General features: G+C 43.1%; 1 protein-coding gene across 1 annotated transcript in view; it reads left to right on the forward strand.

Moving 5' to 3' along the window:
• DDRGK1 (DDRGK domain containing 1) overlaps positions 1 to 22,094 on the forward strand; it is a 42,340-nt gene that overhangs the window by 16,458 nt on the left and 3,788 nt on the right. Inside the window, exons 3-7 of the mRNA XM_030492230.2 lie at positions 1,604 to 1,710; positions 3,731 to 3,832; positions 14,535 to 14,657; positions 16,754 to 16,792; positions 21,631 to 21,687. Of these exons, the coding sequence (XP_030348090.1) occupies positions 1,604 to 1,710; positions 3,731 to 3,832; positions 14,535 to 14,657; positions 16,754 to 16,792; positions 21,631 to 21,687 (428 nt within the window). The remainder of the gene's footprint in view (positions 1 to 1,603; positions 1,711 to 3,730; positions 3,833 to 14,534; positions 14,658 to 16,753; positions 16,793 to 21,630; positions 21,688 to 22,094) is intronic.

Below are 22,094 nucleotides of genomic sequence, written 5' to 3' on the forward strand. Positions count from 1 at the left end.
ACACTCTTCCCCTTGAATGCACACTCCTTTCGATGCAGCTGGGCTGCACCCCCAGAGCGTGAGCAGCAGCTCAGGGAGGGGATCCTGCCCCTCTGCTGTGCTCTGGGGAGCCCCCCCTGCAGTCCTGATCCAGCTCTGGGGCAACAGCACAAGAGGGACGTGGAGCTGCTGGAGCGAGGCCAGAGGAGGCCCCGGAGCTGCTGCGAGGGCTGGAGCAGCTCTGCTCTGGAGCCAGGCTGAGAGAGCTGGGCTGGGGCAGCCTGGAGAAGAGAAGGCTCCTGAAGGGGACACCTTAGAGCAGCTCCAGTGCCTAAAGGGGCTCCATGAAACCTGGAGAGGGGCTTTGGACAAGGGCCTGTAGGGACAGGCCAAGGGGAATGGCTTTAATGATGCAGCGCTTCAGTCCTCCCTCAAAGTGTTTTATTGCTGACCAGCAGTCAGAATCATAGATTTGTTTGGATGGGGCTTGGAGCAACCTGCTCTAGTGGAAGGTGTCCCTGCCCGTGGCAGGGGGTTGGAACTGGAGGAGCTTTAAGCTCCTTTCCAACCCAAACCAGTCTGGGATTCTATGAAATCAACTCTGCATTTCAGGAAAGCAGCAGGAGCTGGCAGTGCCATTGTTCAGATTACCCAGTGGAGTTTGAGTGTGTGGATCTGAAGTTGGCATCAAGTCTAACAGCCCCGTGGATGCTCAAAGTATAAATTACCCCAAAAGGGATCCATGTGATAAAGATCTTTCATTTTGATTCTGCCATCTGGTTCAGACACCTGAATCTCTCTATCTTGTGCAGTGTTCCATGAAGTGAGCTAATGATTTCTCTTTGAACACTGAGGTCAATCCACAGTACTTACGTTGTAGGATCAAGGACTAATTTAGATTAGCAAATAAAGTGGCCAAATGTTCCTGAGACATTGGGCAGGGAGGAATGAGAGTCCTTAAAAGCTCTTTAGTGTTCCTTAGCCCCTGGGTGAGCAGAAAATGAGGCATTTGCACACTGTTTGAGCATGACATTTTAGTATTTCACAGTTGCAGAAATAAGCTTTACAACCAACCAGTTGTACAACAGGGAGCTATTTAGGTGTAGTTTCGTTGCTGTCATTCCCAAGATTTGCATTGCAGGGATTTATTTCCCCCCCTTCTCCTTTAGTGCATATTTTAACCAGTGGTTAATTTGGCATAACCCCAAATCCCACTTTTTTAATGGATATCTGACGTGCAAATCTTAAAGGTAACTAGGACGAAAGTTTCTGTGCATGAGTGTTAAGCTGCTAGATAATGACAAGCATTAGCACATTTTATGTATGAAAAAGTGCATCATTTAATTGTGGAGAGCAGGAAATGTTTATGGAAAATCTTCCTTTGAAAGATCAGGTCAGGTTTTACTTCTGACTTGAGCTTGTGTTTGCCTTGTTACTTCTACTCTGTGGCTTTGGCAGTCTCTGGTGATTTTTCTTTGCCTTTTTCCATCTAATAGGTCTTGTCTGAAGTGTACGTGTGTCTCCTTTTCATCTGCTGCTGCTGCTGCTTTCCTCGGAAGCAGTGGAGTTTCTCAAAGGGATTCTCCCCAACTCATTTCACATTTGTCATTTGTACCTATTGCAGAGGAAGATGATGCTGAGGAGGTGCCAGAATTTCAGGTGTCTGGGAAAATTGGAGCAAAGAAGCAGAGGAAATTAGAAGAGAAACAAGCCAGAAAAGCACAGAGAGAGGTAAGCATTTCCTGCCACGTATAGAGCCCAGAGCAGAGCCCGAATAGCAGCACTCAGCAAAGAACTGGTGGTGACAGACGCCTCAGAAAGGCAAAGGCAGTGTCATCACTGCAGTTGTGTTTTTGGCTTAAAGTTTAAAGTCTAAAATTCAGCTTTTTATTGTCATACTCCAAAATATGACAATAAAAAATCCCAAGAGATCCATGGAAAATGATGTCTCATTTTCTTTCTGTCAGGTTCTTTGGCATTCTTGTGGGGAGGAGAGAGGAGTTAAACTCTAAAATGCTCTTTATTTTTATATATGTATACACGTGTGTGTGTGTACATATATATGTATATATAAAAAACACTGTATATATTCAGTGGATGTTTCCACTGGTTTACAGCTTAATGTCACCACTGTCTCCCCTTAAAAACACACTCAAGCCCACAGAGCACTGTTGAAACCCTGGGTCTGTGACCAAAACCGTGGGCAGTGCTGAGTAGAGTTTCATGTGCTCTCACAGTGCAGAAACTTTGCATGGGTTTATCTGTGTTTATTGTGCTTATGGACTGGGGGAGATGAAAAGCAGACCCTATAACCCACCAAAGTCTATGATGCAGACAGATTTCGGTTGAAATCTGGCTCTTAAGCCAGAGACCAAGCATGCAGAGTGAACACACTCGCTTTTCAGTTGTTCTTTCTTAAATCTGTGTATAAAAGTGCTTAAATACTGTTGAAATTTCCCTGTTTTGGCCAGCATTTTGCTGGTAATTCCAGAGAAACAAGAGGCTTTTTGAAACTCACTTTCTGAACCACGCTCATGGATGGCAGCAGCTCATGCATTAATTCCTTTTGGTGGTTCTATGTATTTTTTGCAAACCCTGTGTTGTTCTGTAACTTGGGGTTGCAAGAAGTAGATACAACTCGAACAGCTTTTGCATAATCAGAGGCTGGGGTGCAGGGTGGACTTACACCTTCTAAAAAGACAAAGTTTATGAAACTAATGACATTTTTAAGGTGTAGTAGAAATGTAGAAATCCCATCTTGAGAATTTTAGCATCACCTGAGGTTTAAATCACGTTTCTGCTTTGCAATATAGTGGTATACCCTGTAGACAGGACAGTGAGTAATAAACATGATTATTATGTTCTATATATACTTCCATTACAATCCTTTTCTCACTCTATGCTTTAACCATTTTGTCATTACTTTCCATATTCATTCTGTTTAACGAACCTCTCTTGTTGTGGAAACTTTGAGCAAAGCTGGAGTTAGATAAGCATCAGATGGTGGAGTGAGGAATCTCTTGCTTCACTTTAAAACATGCTGCTTTTTCTTTTCCCATGTAGACAGAGAAATTCCTCAGGTCTTTTTCTCTGAAGCATTCAAAGCCACGAATCCTCCATTTGAATGTTTTCTGCTTGTTCTTTTAATACATTTTCAAACTGAAATATACTGAAAAACAACTTGAAAACCTCTCTAAACAAGACACTAAACACCCTTTATATTTTCCCCTCATTTTGCAACAATCTCTTTGCTAAGTTTGGTTTAAAACAAATAGTAAATTGATTTAAATAAACCAGTACAGCTTTTCCTTTCAGGGATTCTGCCCAGGTTAATGATAAATTTGGATGTACTTGGTGTTACAGAGTTTATATCCCCCTCTTTGTTTTTTCTCCCCCCTCTCCTTATGGTTCATTCTAACTAAATTTTCAGTGAGGAGACATGGAATGCCATGACACAATATTACCTAATTTCACTATAGTAATAAGCTCATATGCAAGTTAGAAGCTTAAACTCTTATTGAAATACAGCTACTGCAAGTGAGAAGGGTAATTTCTCTATTTACCACATCAAGTGTGCAGAAGAGCCGTGGGGGGATGTTAAATCACACCATAATGACTTCTTGTTATTACTCCTTTACTGTTTCTTTCTGAACATGCATTTAGGAAGATAATAAGAAAAACCTCCCCATGGTATCACACTATGATGAGTAAAGGAAGAGTAAAAGCTTGCATGATGTGTTTTATGTTTTAGGCTGAAGAAGCCGAGCGAGAAGAGCGGAAAAAGCTTGAGTCAAAAAGAGAGGAGGAAAGGCGGAAAGAAGAGGAGAGAATACGCCTTGAGGAGGAACGACAGGTGGGATTGGGTGTATTTATAGATGGAAACTTTGAACCAGGTTTGTCTTTGAGTTTGCTTCTATAGAAGTCCTGTGATCAGCAGAACTCCGTTTGCTTTTCATTACTGTTGCATACATCTTTTATTTGGGGTTGGCTTTCTTTTATCCATTTTGTTCCAATTATAGTAATACTCAGTTATTTCAACTGTAATCCCAGCTTTGTTCCCCCAAGTGCTTGGCAGAAGTGAAAACTGCTCCAAACATCAATACTCACATGTAGCAGCAAGCACCCACCCACAGCTGAGTCCAGGGCAAAACAAAACCCAGTTTCCTCATAGTGGCTCTGCTACTGCTGTGTGACGGATTCTTTGGTCACCTTGTTCTGTTGACAAGCACAGCTGATAAAAATTGGCTGTTAGTACATCTGGGAGATGTTTAAGTGCAGGTATATGAAGGAAGGAGGTGTAGCAAGTCACAGGAGAAATTGAGGGGGTTGCTTGCTTGGGGTCTGACAGGAGAAGTTTGGTTATAGAATAAGAGGTTGGAAGGGACCTCTAGAAACCATTGGGTTTCTCCTCCTGCTCAAACCATGTCCAATTGAGCAGGTTGCTCAGGATCTTGACCAGCCCAACTTCAAGTGTCCCTTCAGAAAGGAGATGTCACAACTTCACTGGGCCATGTTCTGATGTGGTTTAGTGGTGGTCTTGGCAGTCCTGGGGTAATGGTTGGGCTTGATGATCTTAAAGGTCTTTTCCAACCTGGTTGATTCTATGATTAATGCTCATTTGAGCTGCTGGCCTGGCAGCTGTAACCATTAGGGCAGAAAGTGAAAGACTTCAGCAACTGATTTTGCAACTGTTTGTGATATTCTGTGATTTGATTCAAATCACACACATTTACATATGCTTCACAATTAAAAGTGTCTAAACTATGCATACAAAGGTGTGTGTTAGCAGGAGTGACCCAGAAAAACAAGTACTGTGCAATGCTTTTGTGGAATGCCTCTTATCCATGAGGGAGGCAAGCTTATTTCAGAGCTGCTTTGTGTATTCTGGCCATCAGTGCTACTGGCTAAGAACCAGGAACGAGCTTCATGCTTTCTGCTGCTTGAACAAGTTGTGTGGTAGCTTTGCAGTGTGCTTCTGGGGGCAAAGACCAAGGTGGTCTGCACAACCTCATGCTGAGTAACTGCCATCCCAGGGGAGTGTAGCCCCAGCTTTCAGTGTGAATGTTTGGGATGCTTAAATGTGCATGGATATTTGTGTGTCTGGTTTCTAGTGATCAGATGTACTTAAATTTGTCCTAAGCTCAGGTTGTGTAAATGGTGTAAATGGAGGTGTTGCTGATCACAGTTTATAAGAGGAAAAGACATCTTTTCCTTTCCTTTGTTGGGGACATGAAGACAGGATAAACCCATTTAAAACAAAACTTCTGTGCATTACACACACGGATTGTATCCAGGAGATCTTCTGTAGAATGTACACTTACCTCTAGGGTTATCCCCCTCCAAATCCTTTATCTTCTCAACTCTCTAATTACCTTTTCGTCAATGGAAAGCTGATGAATAATACTGAAATGGATGAGGAGAATGGATCAGGATTACAACATCAGGGTATATAGCATGGTCTGAGGTGTTTTGACTTGTAAAGCACCTTGAACAAACTGGCAGGGGACCAGTTATTCCACAGCTGCCCTTCTGAGAAAGATGTGCAAATTTAGAAGTACCTGGTGGTGGTCAGAGCGTGAACCCTGAGGTTAAATAAGTGATCTCAGCTAGTCTGAGCCACTCCTCTGTTTAGCAAGGTGTTAATAGCAGCAGAACTATCAGACTTGGATCCTCTGGATCTGTGTCCACACTCTCCAATAGCACCAGCTTTATCCTTGTGGTTCCTGAGACCACTCTGCTTTTCTCTTTAGTATTTCCACTTTTTCCTCCTCATACTTCCAGCTTGGAAAGAGACAAGATGAGCTCTGACTGCCTCTAAAGCACATCCTGCTTGCCATGAAGCTTGGCATAACAGGTAACTCAGCAAATTTCCCTCCTGTAATGTATTCTTTTAAGTGTTTTTAAGTGTTTTTAAGTGTTTTGTTGCCACCCAATTCCCAGATTATTATTTTTCATTAATTTTTTTCCAAGATTTGTGAATTTGATATCCCTGAAACCCTGAAGAGTTGGTTGAAATGAACCAAATGCCTCCAATACTTCGGGGGATTAGAAGGGCACGCTGGCTGGATGCATTAAGTGTCGCTTCCTTTAGAAGAGGCTCATGAACACAATTTCAGTTCCTTCCAGAGTGATAGCCAGCAGGGCAGGTGAATTGCTAAGCAAATTGCAGTTGAGCTTGGCCAACCTGCCCTAAAGAAGCTGTAGCACAGCACAAAGATGTTATCCTGTTGGTTGCCTAGGGGTTTGACCTGGGCGTTAGCAGCGTAGCTAGCTGGCTTATCAGGATCAGTCAGGCATGGTTGAAAAGTTGACTAGAAAATAAGGGTGACATTCAAACTGGAGCTGTCTTCATGCAGAAAGTGCTTATTAACATATTTAGCTGCTTTTTTGAATTGCTTCTTTTCAGTTTAGGGCTGAGTAATTTATGTTGGCTGACTGAGGAAACTAATTTTCAGCATTCCTAGTAAAGACTGCACTAAAACACTCCCACCTCCATTTTGCAAGGCTCGGTGAAAAGAGGAATATAAACTAAGGCTCTGATTTTGTTGTTGTTTGGGTTTAAGTTTGTGTGCCACAGTCCAAAGGAGCTCTTACTGGAATTGTGAGAATGGCTCAGATGCCTGAATCGAGCCTGCTTTAGCCAATACCTTCCTTGGATACCTAAACTGTGTCATTTCAAGCTTCTTTTTGTGTGGTTCATATGTTTCCAGTAGTCTTTATCAGGGCATCAAGCCAACCCACTCAGCTACATCACAAATGTTGTTCTGCTACTCAGGGAAAACTGCTTTCAATACTTGATTTTTTTTTTTGCCTGGGTCTAAGACAAGTTGATAATCCAGTGACCACTGAACGTTTTGAGCCTGGATCCAAGTAAATGTCTGACAATATCTAATGTCCATCCTCAACAGTTTCCTAGTACTTTTAAGTCTCCATCCAAGTCTTTGTACATGGTTAGGCTGTGTTGGTCAAGTTTCTGCTTCAGTCAGCAAAGAAAGCAGTATTGTTATTTGTTTAAGTATTATTTAACCTGCCAGAGAGGAGATTGGGATGAGCTCTTGGGCAGAAGCTCTTCCCTGTGAGGGTGCTGAGGCGCTGGCACAGGGTGCCCAGAGAAGCTGTGGCTGCCCCATCCCTGGCAGTGTTCAAGGCCAGGTTGGACACAGGGGCTTGGAGCAACCTGCTCTAGTGGAAGGTGTCCCTGCCCGTGGCAGGGGCTTGGATCTGGATGAGCTTTAAGGTCCCTTCCAACACAAACCAGTCTGTGTTATGCTCCCTGTTATCACAGAATCAAGACTTAACTGTTTTAACCTTGACTAGGAGGGGAAACAAATGGAATGAATAGATGCTTGTTTGCTGTGCACATAAGCACACTTATTATGATCGTAACATCATACCTTTCAAACCTTACTACAGACTGATGCTGTGATGTAAAAGATACTGCCTCTCTCTTCTCAGCCTGTGAGAAAGGGATCATTGGATTTAGTGTGCTTTTTATAGAATATATAGTATAAAATGTCATTTATGTTCCTCTAGACAAAGGATTCTTCATTCCCACAAGTAAGGTTTTGTCACAAGCCCTTGCGGACTACACCTGCAATGATTCTCTTTCCCTGTGTATGTTAGGAGGTGGAAAGGCAAAATTAGGGTAGGTAGCTCAATTAGTGATTGATAGTCATGAGATAAAACCAGAGGTAGTTGGTTGTATGATTCTGGAGGCAGTTTGATTACTGACATTGCTGTAGTTCATCTAATCCCATGAGGCACAAGAAATCTAGAGTTTATCATTAAAGTTTGTCTGAGTCATATTACAGTTGCCAAATAGCTTCTTTGTTTCCCTTCCCTTTCCAGTACTTCAGCTCATTTCTGCAGGTACAGTGACAGTGGCAAGTCTCCAAACAGCACAGCCAGCTTGGTTAGCTAAAACTCAGTTGAACCTTTATTTCAGTCTCTCACCCAAGAAGTGCTACCAAAATTGTGCTAACTTCTGTGAACGCTGAGATTGGCTTTATGTAAAGGAAAGCTTCCTTTCAGTGTTTTAGCTACAGCCTTAAACCAATAGTTAAATCCTAGTGAACAGCAATGAGTGATTCCTGCACCATTAAATACCATCTGAAAGTGTGTCAGATGGTGAGAGGAAGGCAAACAGATTCAGGGCTGGTAAATCATGTTGCAGCTTGCAGATCTTCTAGAAATTCCCCAGTGTTGATCTGTGATAAAGTCACTTTTAAACCTCTCACACAAACCCCTCAAGCAGCTTGAGATATGGAGTCGGGTGGAAATAGTGAATTCTTGAGTCAGATGAAAACCCACTGTGGTTTATAAGCAAATGGACATCTCCAACTGGTTTTGGGCAGCTCTCCACAGAGCCGTAGTACAGGTGGGAACTGCACCTTGAAGAGAGTTATGGGGGCTAAAATCTTGCGTATTGTTGAGAAAAATAACCACCTGGTTCTATTTAAAGTTATTTGTATGTACATATAAATAAAATGTGGTTGCCCCTTGGCTGCAGTGTTGCAAACCAGATAATGTATTTTTAAATTCAAGTTTCCTTTGCAGCGTTCTGATGACCTGATTGGCTCTGCATGTGAGGAAGCTCCTTTTATAATTGGCATTTGCTTCAGCTCTGCTTTACCCCTGGGGATTTCCCTTTCACTCTTGGAGTTTTTTAGTGGTGAGATGGTTTACCAACTGACACCTTATCAATGAGAGCGAACTTCCTCTGATGTTGCAAAGCAGTGTCTTCACAAAGCCTTGCAGGTTGCTCACATAAGAGCTTTTCCCTATTTTACTCCCTCAGCCTACCTTTGGCACGCTAAGGAAGCTCTTGTGAAGATGCAGGGCTCACAACTATCATTGTTCTACTAAAATACAGTGTTGAACAGGATAAGTTGCTGTAAATCCATCCCAGAGTGGACTGCTCTGGAAACAGAGCTTGATACAGAAGAGAAACTACCAGTCCAGCGAGCAAGCTTTTAACTGCTGTGAAACAAAAGGCCACAGCAGGAGAGGGGATTGGTGTTTGTTTCCTGTTACATTAAAACAAGGTCTGTGTTGCTCAAGCATAGCTGTGCCCAAAGCCTCCCAACTAGGACAAATCCATTTAGGCTTTCACTCCAGCATTTAAATGTCTAAACAAAAACAGTCTGATCTTCAGAGCTACAGAAACAGAGGGTCAGCTCATGATCGCAAGGGTCCTGCTAATGCTTTTGCAAACTAAGACCCTAATTTTTTGGCTCTTTGATTTGATATGTGATCAGAATAAGCACCAAGTTTTAAAATGCTGATTGAGTTATTTTATTGCAGGTAGCATTATATGAATATCGAGATTTGTGCTTCTCGGCAGAGGTTTTCATTATCTGTTTGGCATTTATAGCCACTGTTCATACACGAACAGTGCATTTCTGGAGGCTGATAGGGACTACTACATAGTTTCGCTTTAAGCATTAATTTCTCCTAAGGAAGTCGAAGTCATAAAGCTTGCAGAAAACTCATTCTACTCTGATTCTGAGGGGATGACAACTAGTAAGAGCATCTCATCTGCCTTTCTAAAAGTATTTATTTTGTCTCTAAACAGGGAGGGAGGCAGGAATCCTGGAGATCCATCTGCTCTATGGCAAATTGTTTGCTGTAAAGTCCCTTTTTGCTTCCTTGCACTAACAACACAAAACTGGATGCTCTACAAGGAGGGTTTCTTTGGTCCATGAACCTGAAAGCATTTGGCATAGGAACCACTATGTCCTTTCTCATTCTGTGTGTTAAAGAAACAGCCACAAACAAGGAACAACTCATAGTAGGTGGTGGGTGAAGAGAGTCCAGTCTTTGCTCTCCCTTCCTCACTTAGCAATGAGATCTCTTCCACTTAGCAGTCCAATAAGCTGCCTATAAATGATTTGTTTGCCAGCAAGTTGGTCCTTTATCTGATCTGGAAGAGAGTTGGCACAGCACACAGCTACCAGTTTGCTCTCTGGGAAAGCTGCTTAGGCAAAGCTCTCAGAAAAGCTACTTACTCCATAGGCTGATATTGCTTCGTCTCAGTCCCACCTTAAAGGGGTTACACAGTGAGAGCTGGAAGTGGTGGTTTGATATCATCTTGCTGGGCAGTCCTGTAAGAGTCCTCACCCTTTGCTAAAAACAGTAATGCATGATAAACCTTCAAAGGATGTGGTCTGTCAACCAGCCAGAACAGTGCAGTTGCTCAAGCAGCATCCCAAGAACTCCATAGGGATTTGTGACCCCAAGAGGCAAGGTCTGCTTCCAGCTCTAAGCCTGAAAGAGTTTTCAAGATGCTGTGGGTTTCACCTCATAAAAGGTTGGGCTCTGGTACAGTTGGCACAGTTAATGATAGAATTCCAGACTGGTTTGTGTTGGAAGGGAGCTTAAAGCTCAGCCAGTTCCAAGCCCCTGCCACGGGCAGGGACACCTTCCACTAGAGCAGATTGCTCCAAGCCCCTGTGTCCAACCTGGCCTTGAACACTGCCAGGGATGGGGCAGCCACAGCTTCTCTGGGCACCCTGTGCCAGCGCCTCAGCACCCTCACAGGGAAGAACTTCTGCCTTAGATCCAACCTAAATCTCCCCTGTTTAAGTTTAAGGGCCATGAAGATAATCAAGGGCTGGAGCACCTCTCGTATGAAGACAGGCTGAGGAAGTTGGGGCTGGTTCAGCCTGGAGAAGAGAAGCTGCGTGGAGACCTCAGAGCAGCTTCCAGTGTCCAAAGGGGGCTACAAGGATGCTGGACAGGGACTCGTCATCAGGGACTGTAGCGATAGGACAAGGGGTGATGGGTTCAAACTGAAACAGGGGAAGTTCAGGTTGAAAATAAGGAGGAAGTTCTTTACAGTGAGGGTGGTGAGGCACTGGAATGGGTTGCCCAAGAAGCTGTGAATGCTCCATCCCTGGCAGCGTTCAAGGCCAGGCTGGACAGAGCCTTGGGCAACATGGTCTAGTGCACGGTGTCCCTGCCCATGGCAGGGGTTTGGAACTGGATGATCTTAAGGTCCTTCCCAACCCTTACTATTCTATGATCCAGCAGTGATAACGTGGACGTTTTGTCAGAAAGAGAAGGGTGGAGGTTTGTGTGATTAACTTTACTATTTTGTCTTCAATAATGATATGATCAAGTGGGAGAGTCTGTTCATCATACGAAGTGTATTCAACTGATCATAATGAAATCTTTACACTGGAAGCAAACCTGGTTCAATAAAAACCAAGCAGCTGCAGGTGAGCATCTGCAGTTACCAAATTTCCATGGTGCTGGGGTTTCCCCAGCACCGCACCCATCGCTCAGGGGAGGTGGCCCAGCTCTCCTCTCCCCTGAGCCACATGCTTTACCACTTCACTACAGCAGATAAGGAGATCAGAATGGGGATGGGCAAAGAAACCTGACTGTTAAAGATGTGGGGGGGTTAAACTTGTATTTGAGCTGAGTGCCCTCTGTGTGACTTGCATGAAGCAAGCACTGGGCTCTGTTTCTTTCATAGACCCTGGAGCGCTGAGAGTGTTTCCATGTGTGGGTTGTGCATACAGACAGACTGCTTCTTGTGGGAATGCAACTGCCTAAATTTGACCCTGCGCCTTCCATGCAACTGCTGCATGACTTGGGCATGTGAAAGAAGAGTGTTGGTGCGATGGTGGAATGAAATAGCTGAGAGTAAGTCTTGACAGGCAGCCTGACTCGCTGGTTGCTTCTCACAGTGCAGTCATGCAAAGTCATCTTTCTTCTTGGCTTTGAACCACTTTACAGTTTGGCTAAATCCTTCTTTTTCTACAGATTGAATTATAGGTGAATTTAGGTAGCAAAACATGTGAGACTCTGCAGGAAGCAGCTGGGATTTGTAGTTATTAGATGAAAAAGCTTCTGGAAATACTTAGTGTTATAGAAGAGGCTACAATCACCAGGAAACGTGAGGCTTTGAGGGCTGACACGCTTTACCTACCACAGCAGTTGCTCAGACCGCTTGGAAATACTCTGCTGATGTAGCATCAGAATTTAGGATCTGGAAAACAAACTCCTGGTGGCTTTTAAGGAGATCATAAAAGAGGGACTAGAAGCTGAGGCTTTCCAGAGCTGCTTTGCTGCATGTGTTGGAAATGGAAGCACTGGCAATAATGTGCTGATATGCTTAAATAAAATAGAAGGTAATGTTCTTAAGTAGGTAAGGAAGACACAAACAAGCCTTGTTCCTTTGTTGTTAGACCTTCCAGAAACAGGAAAATATTCCTTAGCTATTGTTCCTCTCAGTTATAAATGGGACTTTGTATTCTGATATTTTCTTATAGAATCATCTAGAAGCTATTTGCCAAAGCAATTTTCAGGTTTTGTTCTGTTTTCGTCCTCATTTCAAATCCTGTGGAATTCCAACGTCTGTAACAGACCAGGGGAAGAACCACCTTCTTCTATTTCCAAGATCAAGATTAAATGTAATGCACTTGCAAGGGAAGAAAAATTGCTGTCACTTCCAAATGAAATCTGGTTCTGTTGTTCTTGGCACCTGTAGTGCTTATAAGGAAAAAATCTACTGTTGGGCTTTTGCTTATAAATGTTACGGTGATGAATGACCCAGAAAATCGTCTTGTTTTGTCTCAAGAGCTTCCTCAGATCTGTAGGTTTTGTCATGAGAGAGTGGTTAAAACATTGGGTTTGACTTTGTGTGTACAGTAAGATCCTCTCAGTCCTGTTTTCTCATACTTGCATGTCGGTAGCATTCCTTTTTATGACTTTCTGGGAGTTTGATTGAATAAAACAGGGACAAAATACATTTTCTCTTCAGATTTTATTGAAGTGCAACCCTTTCATCCCCATTTCTGGTATCATAGAATCATACATAGGTTTGTGTTGGAAAGGACTTTAAGCTCATCCAGTTCCAAGCCCCTGCCACGGGCAGGGACACCTTCCACCAGAGCAGGTTGCTCCAAGCCCCTGTGTCCAACCTGGCCTTGAACACTGCCAGGGATGGGGCAGCCACAGCTTCTCTGGGCACCCTGTGCCAGCGCCTCAGCACCCTCACAGGGAAGAGCTTCTTCCTTATATCCAACCTGAACTTCCCCTGTTTCGGTTTGAACCCATCACCCCTTGTCCTATCACTACAGTCCCTGATGAAGGTCCCTCTCCAGCATCCTTGTAGCCCCCTTCAGACACTGGAAGCTGCTCTGAGGTCTCCACGCAGCTTCTCTTCTCCAGGCTCAACAGCCCCAATGTTCTCAGCCTGTCTTCATATGAGAGATGCTCCAGCCCTTGATCATCCTCGTGGCCCTTGGTGGTTTTGGTCTTATGTGGCAACTTTTAATATGAATGTTTTTCAATATACTTAATGACCTGTTCCTGTCTCTTCCTGGTTTAATGGAACAAGGGTTTGCTTCCCAGCCGTTTAAGGAAGCAATTACCATATCAGTGTCAAAGATGTAGCATGGCAAGCATTTAGAAATCAGTATAATTGTTCTTTGAGATCAATTCCTGTGCTATTAGTAAAGGAATGCCCTGAGATTGTCACTTGAGTTTGAAGGACTCCTCTTTCTAGGTTTTAATCGAGCCTTTGCAATGTGATAGCAACGAGAGGCCAGTCAAATGGGACTCTCGTTGTACCACATGCTGGACAAACCTAAATTTCTCTGTGGAAGAAACTGTTCTGTAAGGAAACATTTTCCTTCTGTGTGATGTTACATGTGTGAAGTGTTTTGGAGAAGAGCAAAAGTAAAGCAGTAAAAACCTGGTTTTATTTGAAACATTTTAAGTGATCTGTCACATTCCAAAACTTTCAATCTCAGTTTTGCTTTGTGAATGTGCAACTACTCTACATAATGCATCACTGTTTCACTGATACCAGGCTTGGAGTTTGCTGGGTCAGCATTATTGCTTTTAAGACTTTACCATTTCTTTCAGGGTAGGTAACTGAAAGTGGTTTTATTGCAAATAGCTAAAAGCAGAGCCTGTAGGTTTTGGTTAACAATGTAAAAACTCCTTTTCTACATACAATCACACCTTGCCTCCTCTACCTAAAATACTTTATGCAGTTCTTTGCACTCCATGTAGACATAGTTTGCTTGTGTATCATGAGAGATTTTACTTGAAGCTCTTCTACAATCCAGATTCTTCTCCCACACATGGACACTGGTGTAACTCCACTATTCTTTGTGATCACTCTCAATGTACACCAATGCATGTCAGAGCAGAACTGGGGCAGTTACTGGCAATGTGGATGTTGCATCAAAGTACAGTCGGGGCAGGGACTTCCTGTCATGGGATCTGCAGAAGAAACCTATTCATGCAAATGAAGCAAGCAGGTTGCAATATAAGAGGGGTTTTCTGCCTTGTGTCAGATCTGTTAAGAACCAGGCTAGGCTTTTTTTGTATTGGCAAGCTTAACTCCCATGTCAGATGGTTACTACCTGAAGGGTGGCTTCTGAAATTAACGATGCCATCAAGGGAGAACTTAGACTCATTTTAGACACTTCTTATCTGCTGCCTGTCCTAGTAAAACCAGATTAAGAAGATGCGACTTTACCTTAAACCTGATGTGTGGAAGAGCAAACTGACCACTTGTCCTCTTTTCTATCCAGGAAGAGGAAAAAAGGAAGGCAAAGGAAGAAGAGGAAAAGAGAGAGTATGAAGAGTACCTGAAGCTGAAGGAGAGTTTTGTAGTTGAAGAGGAAGGGGTTGAAGAGTCAATGACAGAAGAACAGGTATGTATCTTAGGCTGTTCCTGCAGTTTCCTTTCTCTTTGTTAGACTCAGGTTGTCCTTACTGCATTCTGCCCCATGTAAAAGTACTTTAAAGCAGGAGTCAGCCAAAGAGTTTTGCTTGTTAAAGCTAAATTGTGTACATGGCACAGGTTAACCTGGAGTATTTCCTGGGGAATGCTGCAGTTCCTCATACCAGACTCCTACAAGTTAGTTTAGAGTGCTGAGGCAAAATGCATATTGCTTGAAATGAGGTCTCCTCCCGTCATCTTAAGGACTGAAATAAAACTCATTCTGGAATTCAGATAATCTTTTACTGTCACCAGCTCTGCCTTGCCCACATACAGTGGGCCAGATGAAAGCAAGGCTAAATTTGGAGTTTGGTAGTGCCCACATATCTGGGGGGAATTGCTTGGTTTTATTTTCTAGACTAATGGAGCTGTTGTGAAATCAATTGAAAAACCAAGCTCTTGTCTTAAAAGGCTGCTGTTAAGAGAATTCACAGGATACAGCCTAGGTGCTTGTGGGTTGTCCAGTGGAAAACTGTGCATTCAGTGCTGCAAATGATTGCTATGGTTGACTATTTCAAACTCGTGCAAAACGTTCTCGCATGCTCCTGCTGTGGCTGCCTGCAGATGCACTGCTGGGGATGGTGGTTGAGATGTGATACTTGACATAATATCACAGCAAACTTAAAGAAGTTTCAGTGTTGTGGGAGGCAGCGTTCTTCTTCTGCCTGCTGAAAACCCGTTAGAGCCATTTTAATTGCTACCAAATGCTGAAATTGCTTTTGGGTTGAAGCTGCCAAATTTGAGCTGCCCAATGCATTTGCTCCTCTGCCAAAGTGACCCTGTTGAATGGATTTGCCTGACTTGAGGGTGGCTTTGGGCTGAGGAGCTTGTAATGACTCAATAGTGCTTGACATTAGTCACAAGGTCTCACTTATGGATCCCTTCCCATTAAGATAATTCCTCCATCATGCCAAGAGAAGTTGTATCTGGTGATGGGGAATTCCTTAAGACGCGGACAACAGCAAAATGCATACTTTCTATTGCAAGTTCCTTCAGAAATGCATGCCTGCCTCTCAGAAGATCAGATTATACCTGAATATTAAATTGCTCCACTTTAGACCACCCTTTAGAGCCAGAATGTGTTTATTGTCTGCGTTCCTACAGCTGCCTGTCAAGGCGAATTAATCTTGCTCTGTGTGGGAACAGAGAAGGGTGTTCCTCACTCAAAAGAGCTTGGCAGGCAGTTGATGCTGCCTGGATCTCATCTAAGATAGCTTTGGTAGGATGGGGAGTTAGAACTTGAATAGTAGGTGATTTAAAAGTCATCTTCAGAAACAATAACAGGGACATAGTTGTTTGGAGACACCAGCCTTGCAGAAATGCCAAACAACCCTTCTGCCATGTGGTGGATCGTGTGCTGAAGTGTTTTAGCATCCTGTTACAAAGAGCTGACTGCCTTGTGTTGAGGCCAGCGTGCTGCAACTCATGCTGCAAATTAAGGCCTTGAGTCCAGAGCAAAGCACTTAATGAAAGCTGATTGATTTCCAGGGTTGAGAGGAACTTGATCCCCTGTTAACTCAAATGCACATTGTTTGCTTTTGCCTTTGAAAATTGAGCTGCTTATATCGAAATGCCGGATTTCAGGTGCGTAGCTTTGAAAACGGCTTCAGCTCCCACATGTGTTGCACAGCTGTGAGCTACACTTGACCATCTGCATGAGCTGTCTCCTCAATCACTCTGTACTCTACCTCCGTACAAAATGTCCTCAGTGTGCGTGTAACTTAATACCCAATGCACAAACTCGCCCAGATGTGCTTATTTCGGGGTATGTATGATGTGAAGAATAAAAGAGAAGATTTCCTTTTAGAAGACACAGAAACACAAATTGTACTTGAGCCACGTTGTGTCTCAGAAAATACCTTTCATAAATTCCTAGTTAAGATTAAAACTAGGTGCATATTTTTTTCCAGTTCACAATCTCCCTCGGTGTGTATGTTTAAAGCTTCAGAAGGATGCAAGCTAATTAAGTCTGTGATGTACTTAATGTTCATGAATTTAAACTAACACTTGTTTTCCTGCTGTATCCAGTCCCGCAGCTTCCTAATGGAATTTCTGGAGTACGTTAAGGTAAGCTACCACTGGTCTTTCTCCTCCTTCCATGCTTGTTAGACTGTATAAAATACCTTTGTCAAAGAGCTGAGTTGCAGAAAGAAGGGAAATCTTTACTTCCTCTTTGATTTACTTCAATGTTTAACAAGTAACAAAAGTAATACCTTAGCTAAAGCCTGTGTTATTTACTTAACCATGCATGAGCATGTCCATCATTGTGAAAATGGTTTGTAATTATAGCTGTGTCTTGGCTTTTGGGGCAGGATTGCAGCTCTTAACCCTCTTCCATAAGGTCAGGCGATACAAACTCTGTGCCTGCTGGATCACCCTCCCTGTTTATGAACAGCAGTGTTTGCTGTTGATTGGGATTTGGGACATTCAGGCTTTTTGTTTGTGAACATGAGCTACTGGTTTAGAAAATGTCTACAACTCAGCTCAGCATGAATGAGAAGTGCTGTGCCAGCGTGTGGCTGCCATGCAGGATGTGTTTGTGTCTGAAACGCTGGCATTGTAAAGGTCAACCCAACTGCTTGTGCAATTTCTTTTCTTGTTTTTATCTGTGCAGTTTACAATGTTGTTTTTGCGTTTGGAAGGGGTATTTAAGAAGAAGATCACTTGTTTTAACAGGGTGTGTCAGTCTCCCTTTCAGCATATGTACTGCTGGTTATTTAAAAGCTGTGGTGCGTTCAGGAGGATTTCCACTTTTGATCCATAAGGACAAATGCTTCTTTCTCCACGACTGGTGTATCAAAGATCAACTGCATTTTTTCTACTCTTACTGTAACAATGTTATGCAAATCTTTTGTCCTAATGAATCCCTTCCTTTCTTCCTTTCCTGGGAACTGGAATCTTACCTGACAGTGCATGGAATGTGTGTGAAAGGCTTCATTAATAAGCAAATCACTTGTATACTCCGTGAAGTCCTAATTGTAGAATCCCAGACTGGTTTATGTTGGAAGGGACCTTAAAGCTCCTCCAGTTCCAACCCCTGCCACGGGCAGGGACACCTTCCACTAGAGCAGGTTGCTCCAAGCCCCTGTGTCCAACCTGGCCTTGAACACTGCCAGGGATGGGGCAGCCACAGCTTCTTCAGTTATTGTTAATCCAGAATCTCACACTCTGGGCCAGTTTTGCATGTCCATTAACCTAGCAAAACCCCAGACTTCAGAACAGATTTGTCTCATGGGTATCTCTTGATAAAGAGTCAATTTGAGTGATTGCCAAGTAAGTCTTCACAGCGGCTCATAGAATCACAGGCTGGTTTGGGTTGAAAGGCACCATAAAGATCATCTAGTTCCAACCCCCTGCTTGATATAGAGTCACCGCACATCTATGGCACCAGCACTTTTTGCCAGGCTGCTCTCTGCCTCCTGTCTCAGTGACACTGGTGTATCCCATTGCCATCATGCTGCAGTGAGAGACTGCTGGGTTTGCCTCTGTCAGGAGCTTCCTGATCAATGTGATCTCTAGGGGTAATATAGAAATGTTTAAGCTAGTAGCACTCAGATTAGGATGTACCTTCATTGCTGCAGCCCACATGGAAACAGCCCTTGTTCAGTAAGTCCCCAGCATAAGGCAGTCAGCTCTGATCAGAAGCACCACCAGAAATGGATGAGATAGCTGAGAATAGATTGGAAAAGCTATGGGTGACATGGTTTAAAAGCCTAACTAAACCCATGGGGCAGTGGTGAACCATCAGATGGCACATTTCATTTTGCAGCCATGCAGGGATTTCAATATTCTGTTCTCCATAGAAGCCAGAGGGATTTCTATGAAAGGGATGGGAACTTTGAACTGGCCGTGTCTGTTAAGACCACCCTCTGTCTCAATTACTATCTGTGGAAATGGAGTATGTGATACAGTGTGATCCCAGTTCACCTCTTCCCATCTAAAGCTTTCAAGATAGTGCCAAGCTACTTCTTAAGGAAAATGTGCTCTTCTTTTTTGATAAACAAGCTGCCCTGGGGCAACAGTAGGTAGAACAATAGGATATTTCAGTGTCCTTTGGGATCTTCCATGAAAATTGGGAGGGTTTCCAAGCGATAACACAGGAGAGTCTCATTCTGCACGTTGCCCTGGTGGTTGTGGTGGTTGGAACAGATTAGTCACAAACTCTCAGTTCAGTGTTTGAGCACACATGTAGTTTTATGTTAGTCACTTCTACTTGACGTCAGAGAAATTAAGCACAGGCTGAAAACCTCATTCAGAAGCACTTTGACACCTGATTTCCTCTGTGGGGATGAGTTGCAGAACTGGGGCATTGCTTTTTTTCTACAAGTTTTAATATTGTTTTTAATCTATTTAAGTAATATTAAGTATGTTTAATGTATAGATTATGTATTGCCTTCATCTCTTCTATTCACAGAAACTTCTATTCACAAGAAGCAGTGCTAAACTGCTGGTAGCAGTCTGAAAGTGTAGGAATTAAAAATCAATGTAATTTAGCTCTTCTGTTGAATAACTTTATTGGTGTAACTGGCTGGAGATAGCTCACCCCATGCTTCATTCCTATGAGTGTTTGAGATAAAATGCAACCTCTTTTCTCCAGCTCCGCCACATGGAGTTGCTTTAAATGGGATTTTTCTTTAAGGCACCAAAAGGATTGACACCCGCAAGTCTGCTTTTCTGAAAGCTGAGCATCTCCCTTCCTATGGGGGTTTCATAGCAGCCCCACAACCTGTTTAACCCATGTGCTGCAGTGTCACCACATTACCCTCGGGCTGTGACACCATCTCTGCTGCAATCCTGTGTTTGCATCTTACAGCGGCCAGTCCTCAAGTCACAGCCTCAATGGCTCTGGTCTCAGAGGAGCAGAAGAACCAACTCTTAGTGGGAACTTTATGGTTTTACTTAGTGCTGTAGCTGCACAACTCACCTTCCAAACCAGCTCTGTGGGTTCTCTGAGCACTGCAGAAGGCAAAGGTTAAAGAGGGGTTGAGCAGTTCTCTGCCTGTGGAGCACCAGCTTTGCTGGCCCATGGAATAGGAGCTTGCACTTTGTCCATCAAACTATTCTCACCCAGCTTGATGGGGTGTCACTGAATGCATCTGAGTTACAGCCAGTGAATTGAAACAGCAAACTACATCTGAAAGGGATAGTGAAGGGCTTAGAGGCTTTACCCCTTCCTGGTTTTCCTTTAAGAAAAATGATGCTTTTAAGATAAGGAAAGAAAAATCCTATTCATACTCATCTTAATCCTGAGAGTACTCGCTCTGTTTCCTCCCTTGCTGAGAACAGCAGAATCACACCTAAAGTTAAATGAATTCAGTAAACTCTGGATGTGTGTATGTTGCTCTGTGAAAGTTAAGCCTGTCTCTAGATCATGAAGCATGTGGTGAAGTGTTTTGTTCAGTGGGACCTCACAATGTCATTATATTTCAGAGCGTGTGTGGGGAATGCATCCTAATCCCACCCCACCCTCTTATTCACAGTAGGATCTATCTTGGAAAGCTTCCACTAAACTTGGTCATCGAGAGTGAATATCTTTAAATGAAGGTTTAAATCCTGTTTTTCTTGTTTATGTGGCTTTGCACCACCCCCCCTCTCCCATCCTTTTAAAAGAAGATGTGGCGAACCTTGGCAGTTCCCAGCTCTGAGAACTGAATTCCATGGACTGGTTCCAATTCCATGTGTTCAGTCCATGGTATTCAGTTCTCTAGCTTGGCTGCATCGAACTTCACAACTACTAAGTCTGTGTGTGGCTTTTTTGGGGGAGATCTGATTTTATTAATAAAGAAGCTTCATCTGTTTCAGCCTCTATGTCTTCAATGTCCTCCAAGATTAGAAACAAATGCCTTTATGTTTGAAGTATTGCATCTAATAATGTGGATGTAGCTCTTGTGGCTATACATATCCAACTCATAGGAATGTAGTTCAGAATGTTTCAAAAGTGTTATGTTTTCCAAGCTCCTTACAAACAGTGCATCCTTTTACTGCATCTCAACAGATGAGTGTTGAACTTTTGCAGGTCAGAAAACAGGAACCAAGTAGCTCCAGATGAGTGCACGAGGTGTTTTCTCTGTGATTCTCTGGAGCTAGAGAGAAGCATAAAACCAGATGTGAGCAGTTGGTGGCTGCATCCTGACTGAGAGGCTGCCCTAAGAATCTCTGTCACCAGCAAAATGAGTGTTTGCAGTTCCTGCTTCTGCCTTTGCTCTCAGATCATCTCACTGCCTGCACAGGAGCACATTAGCAGTACGCTTCCAACACTGACAACTTTAATGAGGTGTTCACTTGCTTAGGAAGATTATTATGGCATTAATACACATGACATTAGTAAAACAGACTAAAGCACTTAATGCTGCCAGTCCTGCCTGGATTTTTATGTATGCACTGCTATACCAGTGATCATTTTCAAAGGTACTTTGAAACATCTCTCAAACAAAAAGGGATCTCGCTAATGCACACTGGAATGAAAAGTAGAGTTGAGAAGCTCAGGTGGCAGAGCAGAGCAAAGCCATGGCTCTTGTCCTTGTGCTCATCCTGTCCTCCGAGTCATAGTATCTCAGAATCACAGACTGGTTTGGGTTGGAAAGGACCTTAAGATCATCTAGTTCCAACCCTCCTGCCACAGGTAGGGCCACCTCATACTGTGTAAGGAAAGGTTCAGGATGAACATTGGCAAAAGTATTTGAGTCTTCACTTAAGTACATTGGAGCATTCAGTCTTTCCACAGAGCAGACTGGTTTAAGTAACTAAAGTTAGAGTTTTTTCATCAGAATAAAGTGCTTACTAGGCAAAGTTAGTAGAATGACAGGTTCTACTTTGGCTATGAAATGCATCTTTGTGTGAAAGGAAAAGAAATATGCTAACCCTCTAATTCATCAGCTGCATTGAACTCTTGTTTGTTCCCATAGAAAACAAAGGTCATCCAGCTGGAGGACTTGGCTTCACATTTGGGTTTAAGAACACAGGTAAGTACTAACTTTTGGGGTGCAAGTAAAACAATGAGTTTAAAAGGAGAGAAGAGAAAGTGGGTGATTCAGGGTAACATCTATCCCAGTGTCTCAGTATTGCTGAAGATACTTGGATTTTGGTGAAGATCAGCAAAGGCTTTTTTTGCCCCCCCTCTCCCCTTTTTCTGTTCTCTAAACATCTTGTATTTTTAACTCAGAAGAATACTTGTGACTTGGTTTATTTTAGTTTGAGCACATTTGGTGTATATCTCTTAAGTAAGCAATGTTTTCTGTTGTTCTGATCTCAGGATGCCCCTTCACAGCAGTGTACACTGCTGTATGTCCAGGCTGCTGTGCCCCTGCCTCTCTCTTAAGCCAGAACTTCATTTAAGCATGCAGTGAGTCAGTTAAGGGAATTTGTCTGG

Source organism: Strigops habroptila, chromosome 7 (genome assembly GCF_004027225.2).
Source record: "Strigops habroptila isolate Jane chromosome 7, bStrHab1.2.pri, whole genome shotgun sequence".
NCBI lineage: Eukaryota > Metazoa > Chordata > Aves > Psittaciformes > Psittacidae > Strigops > Strigops habroptila.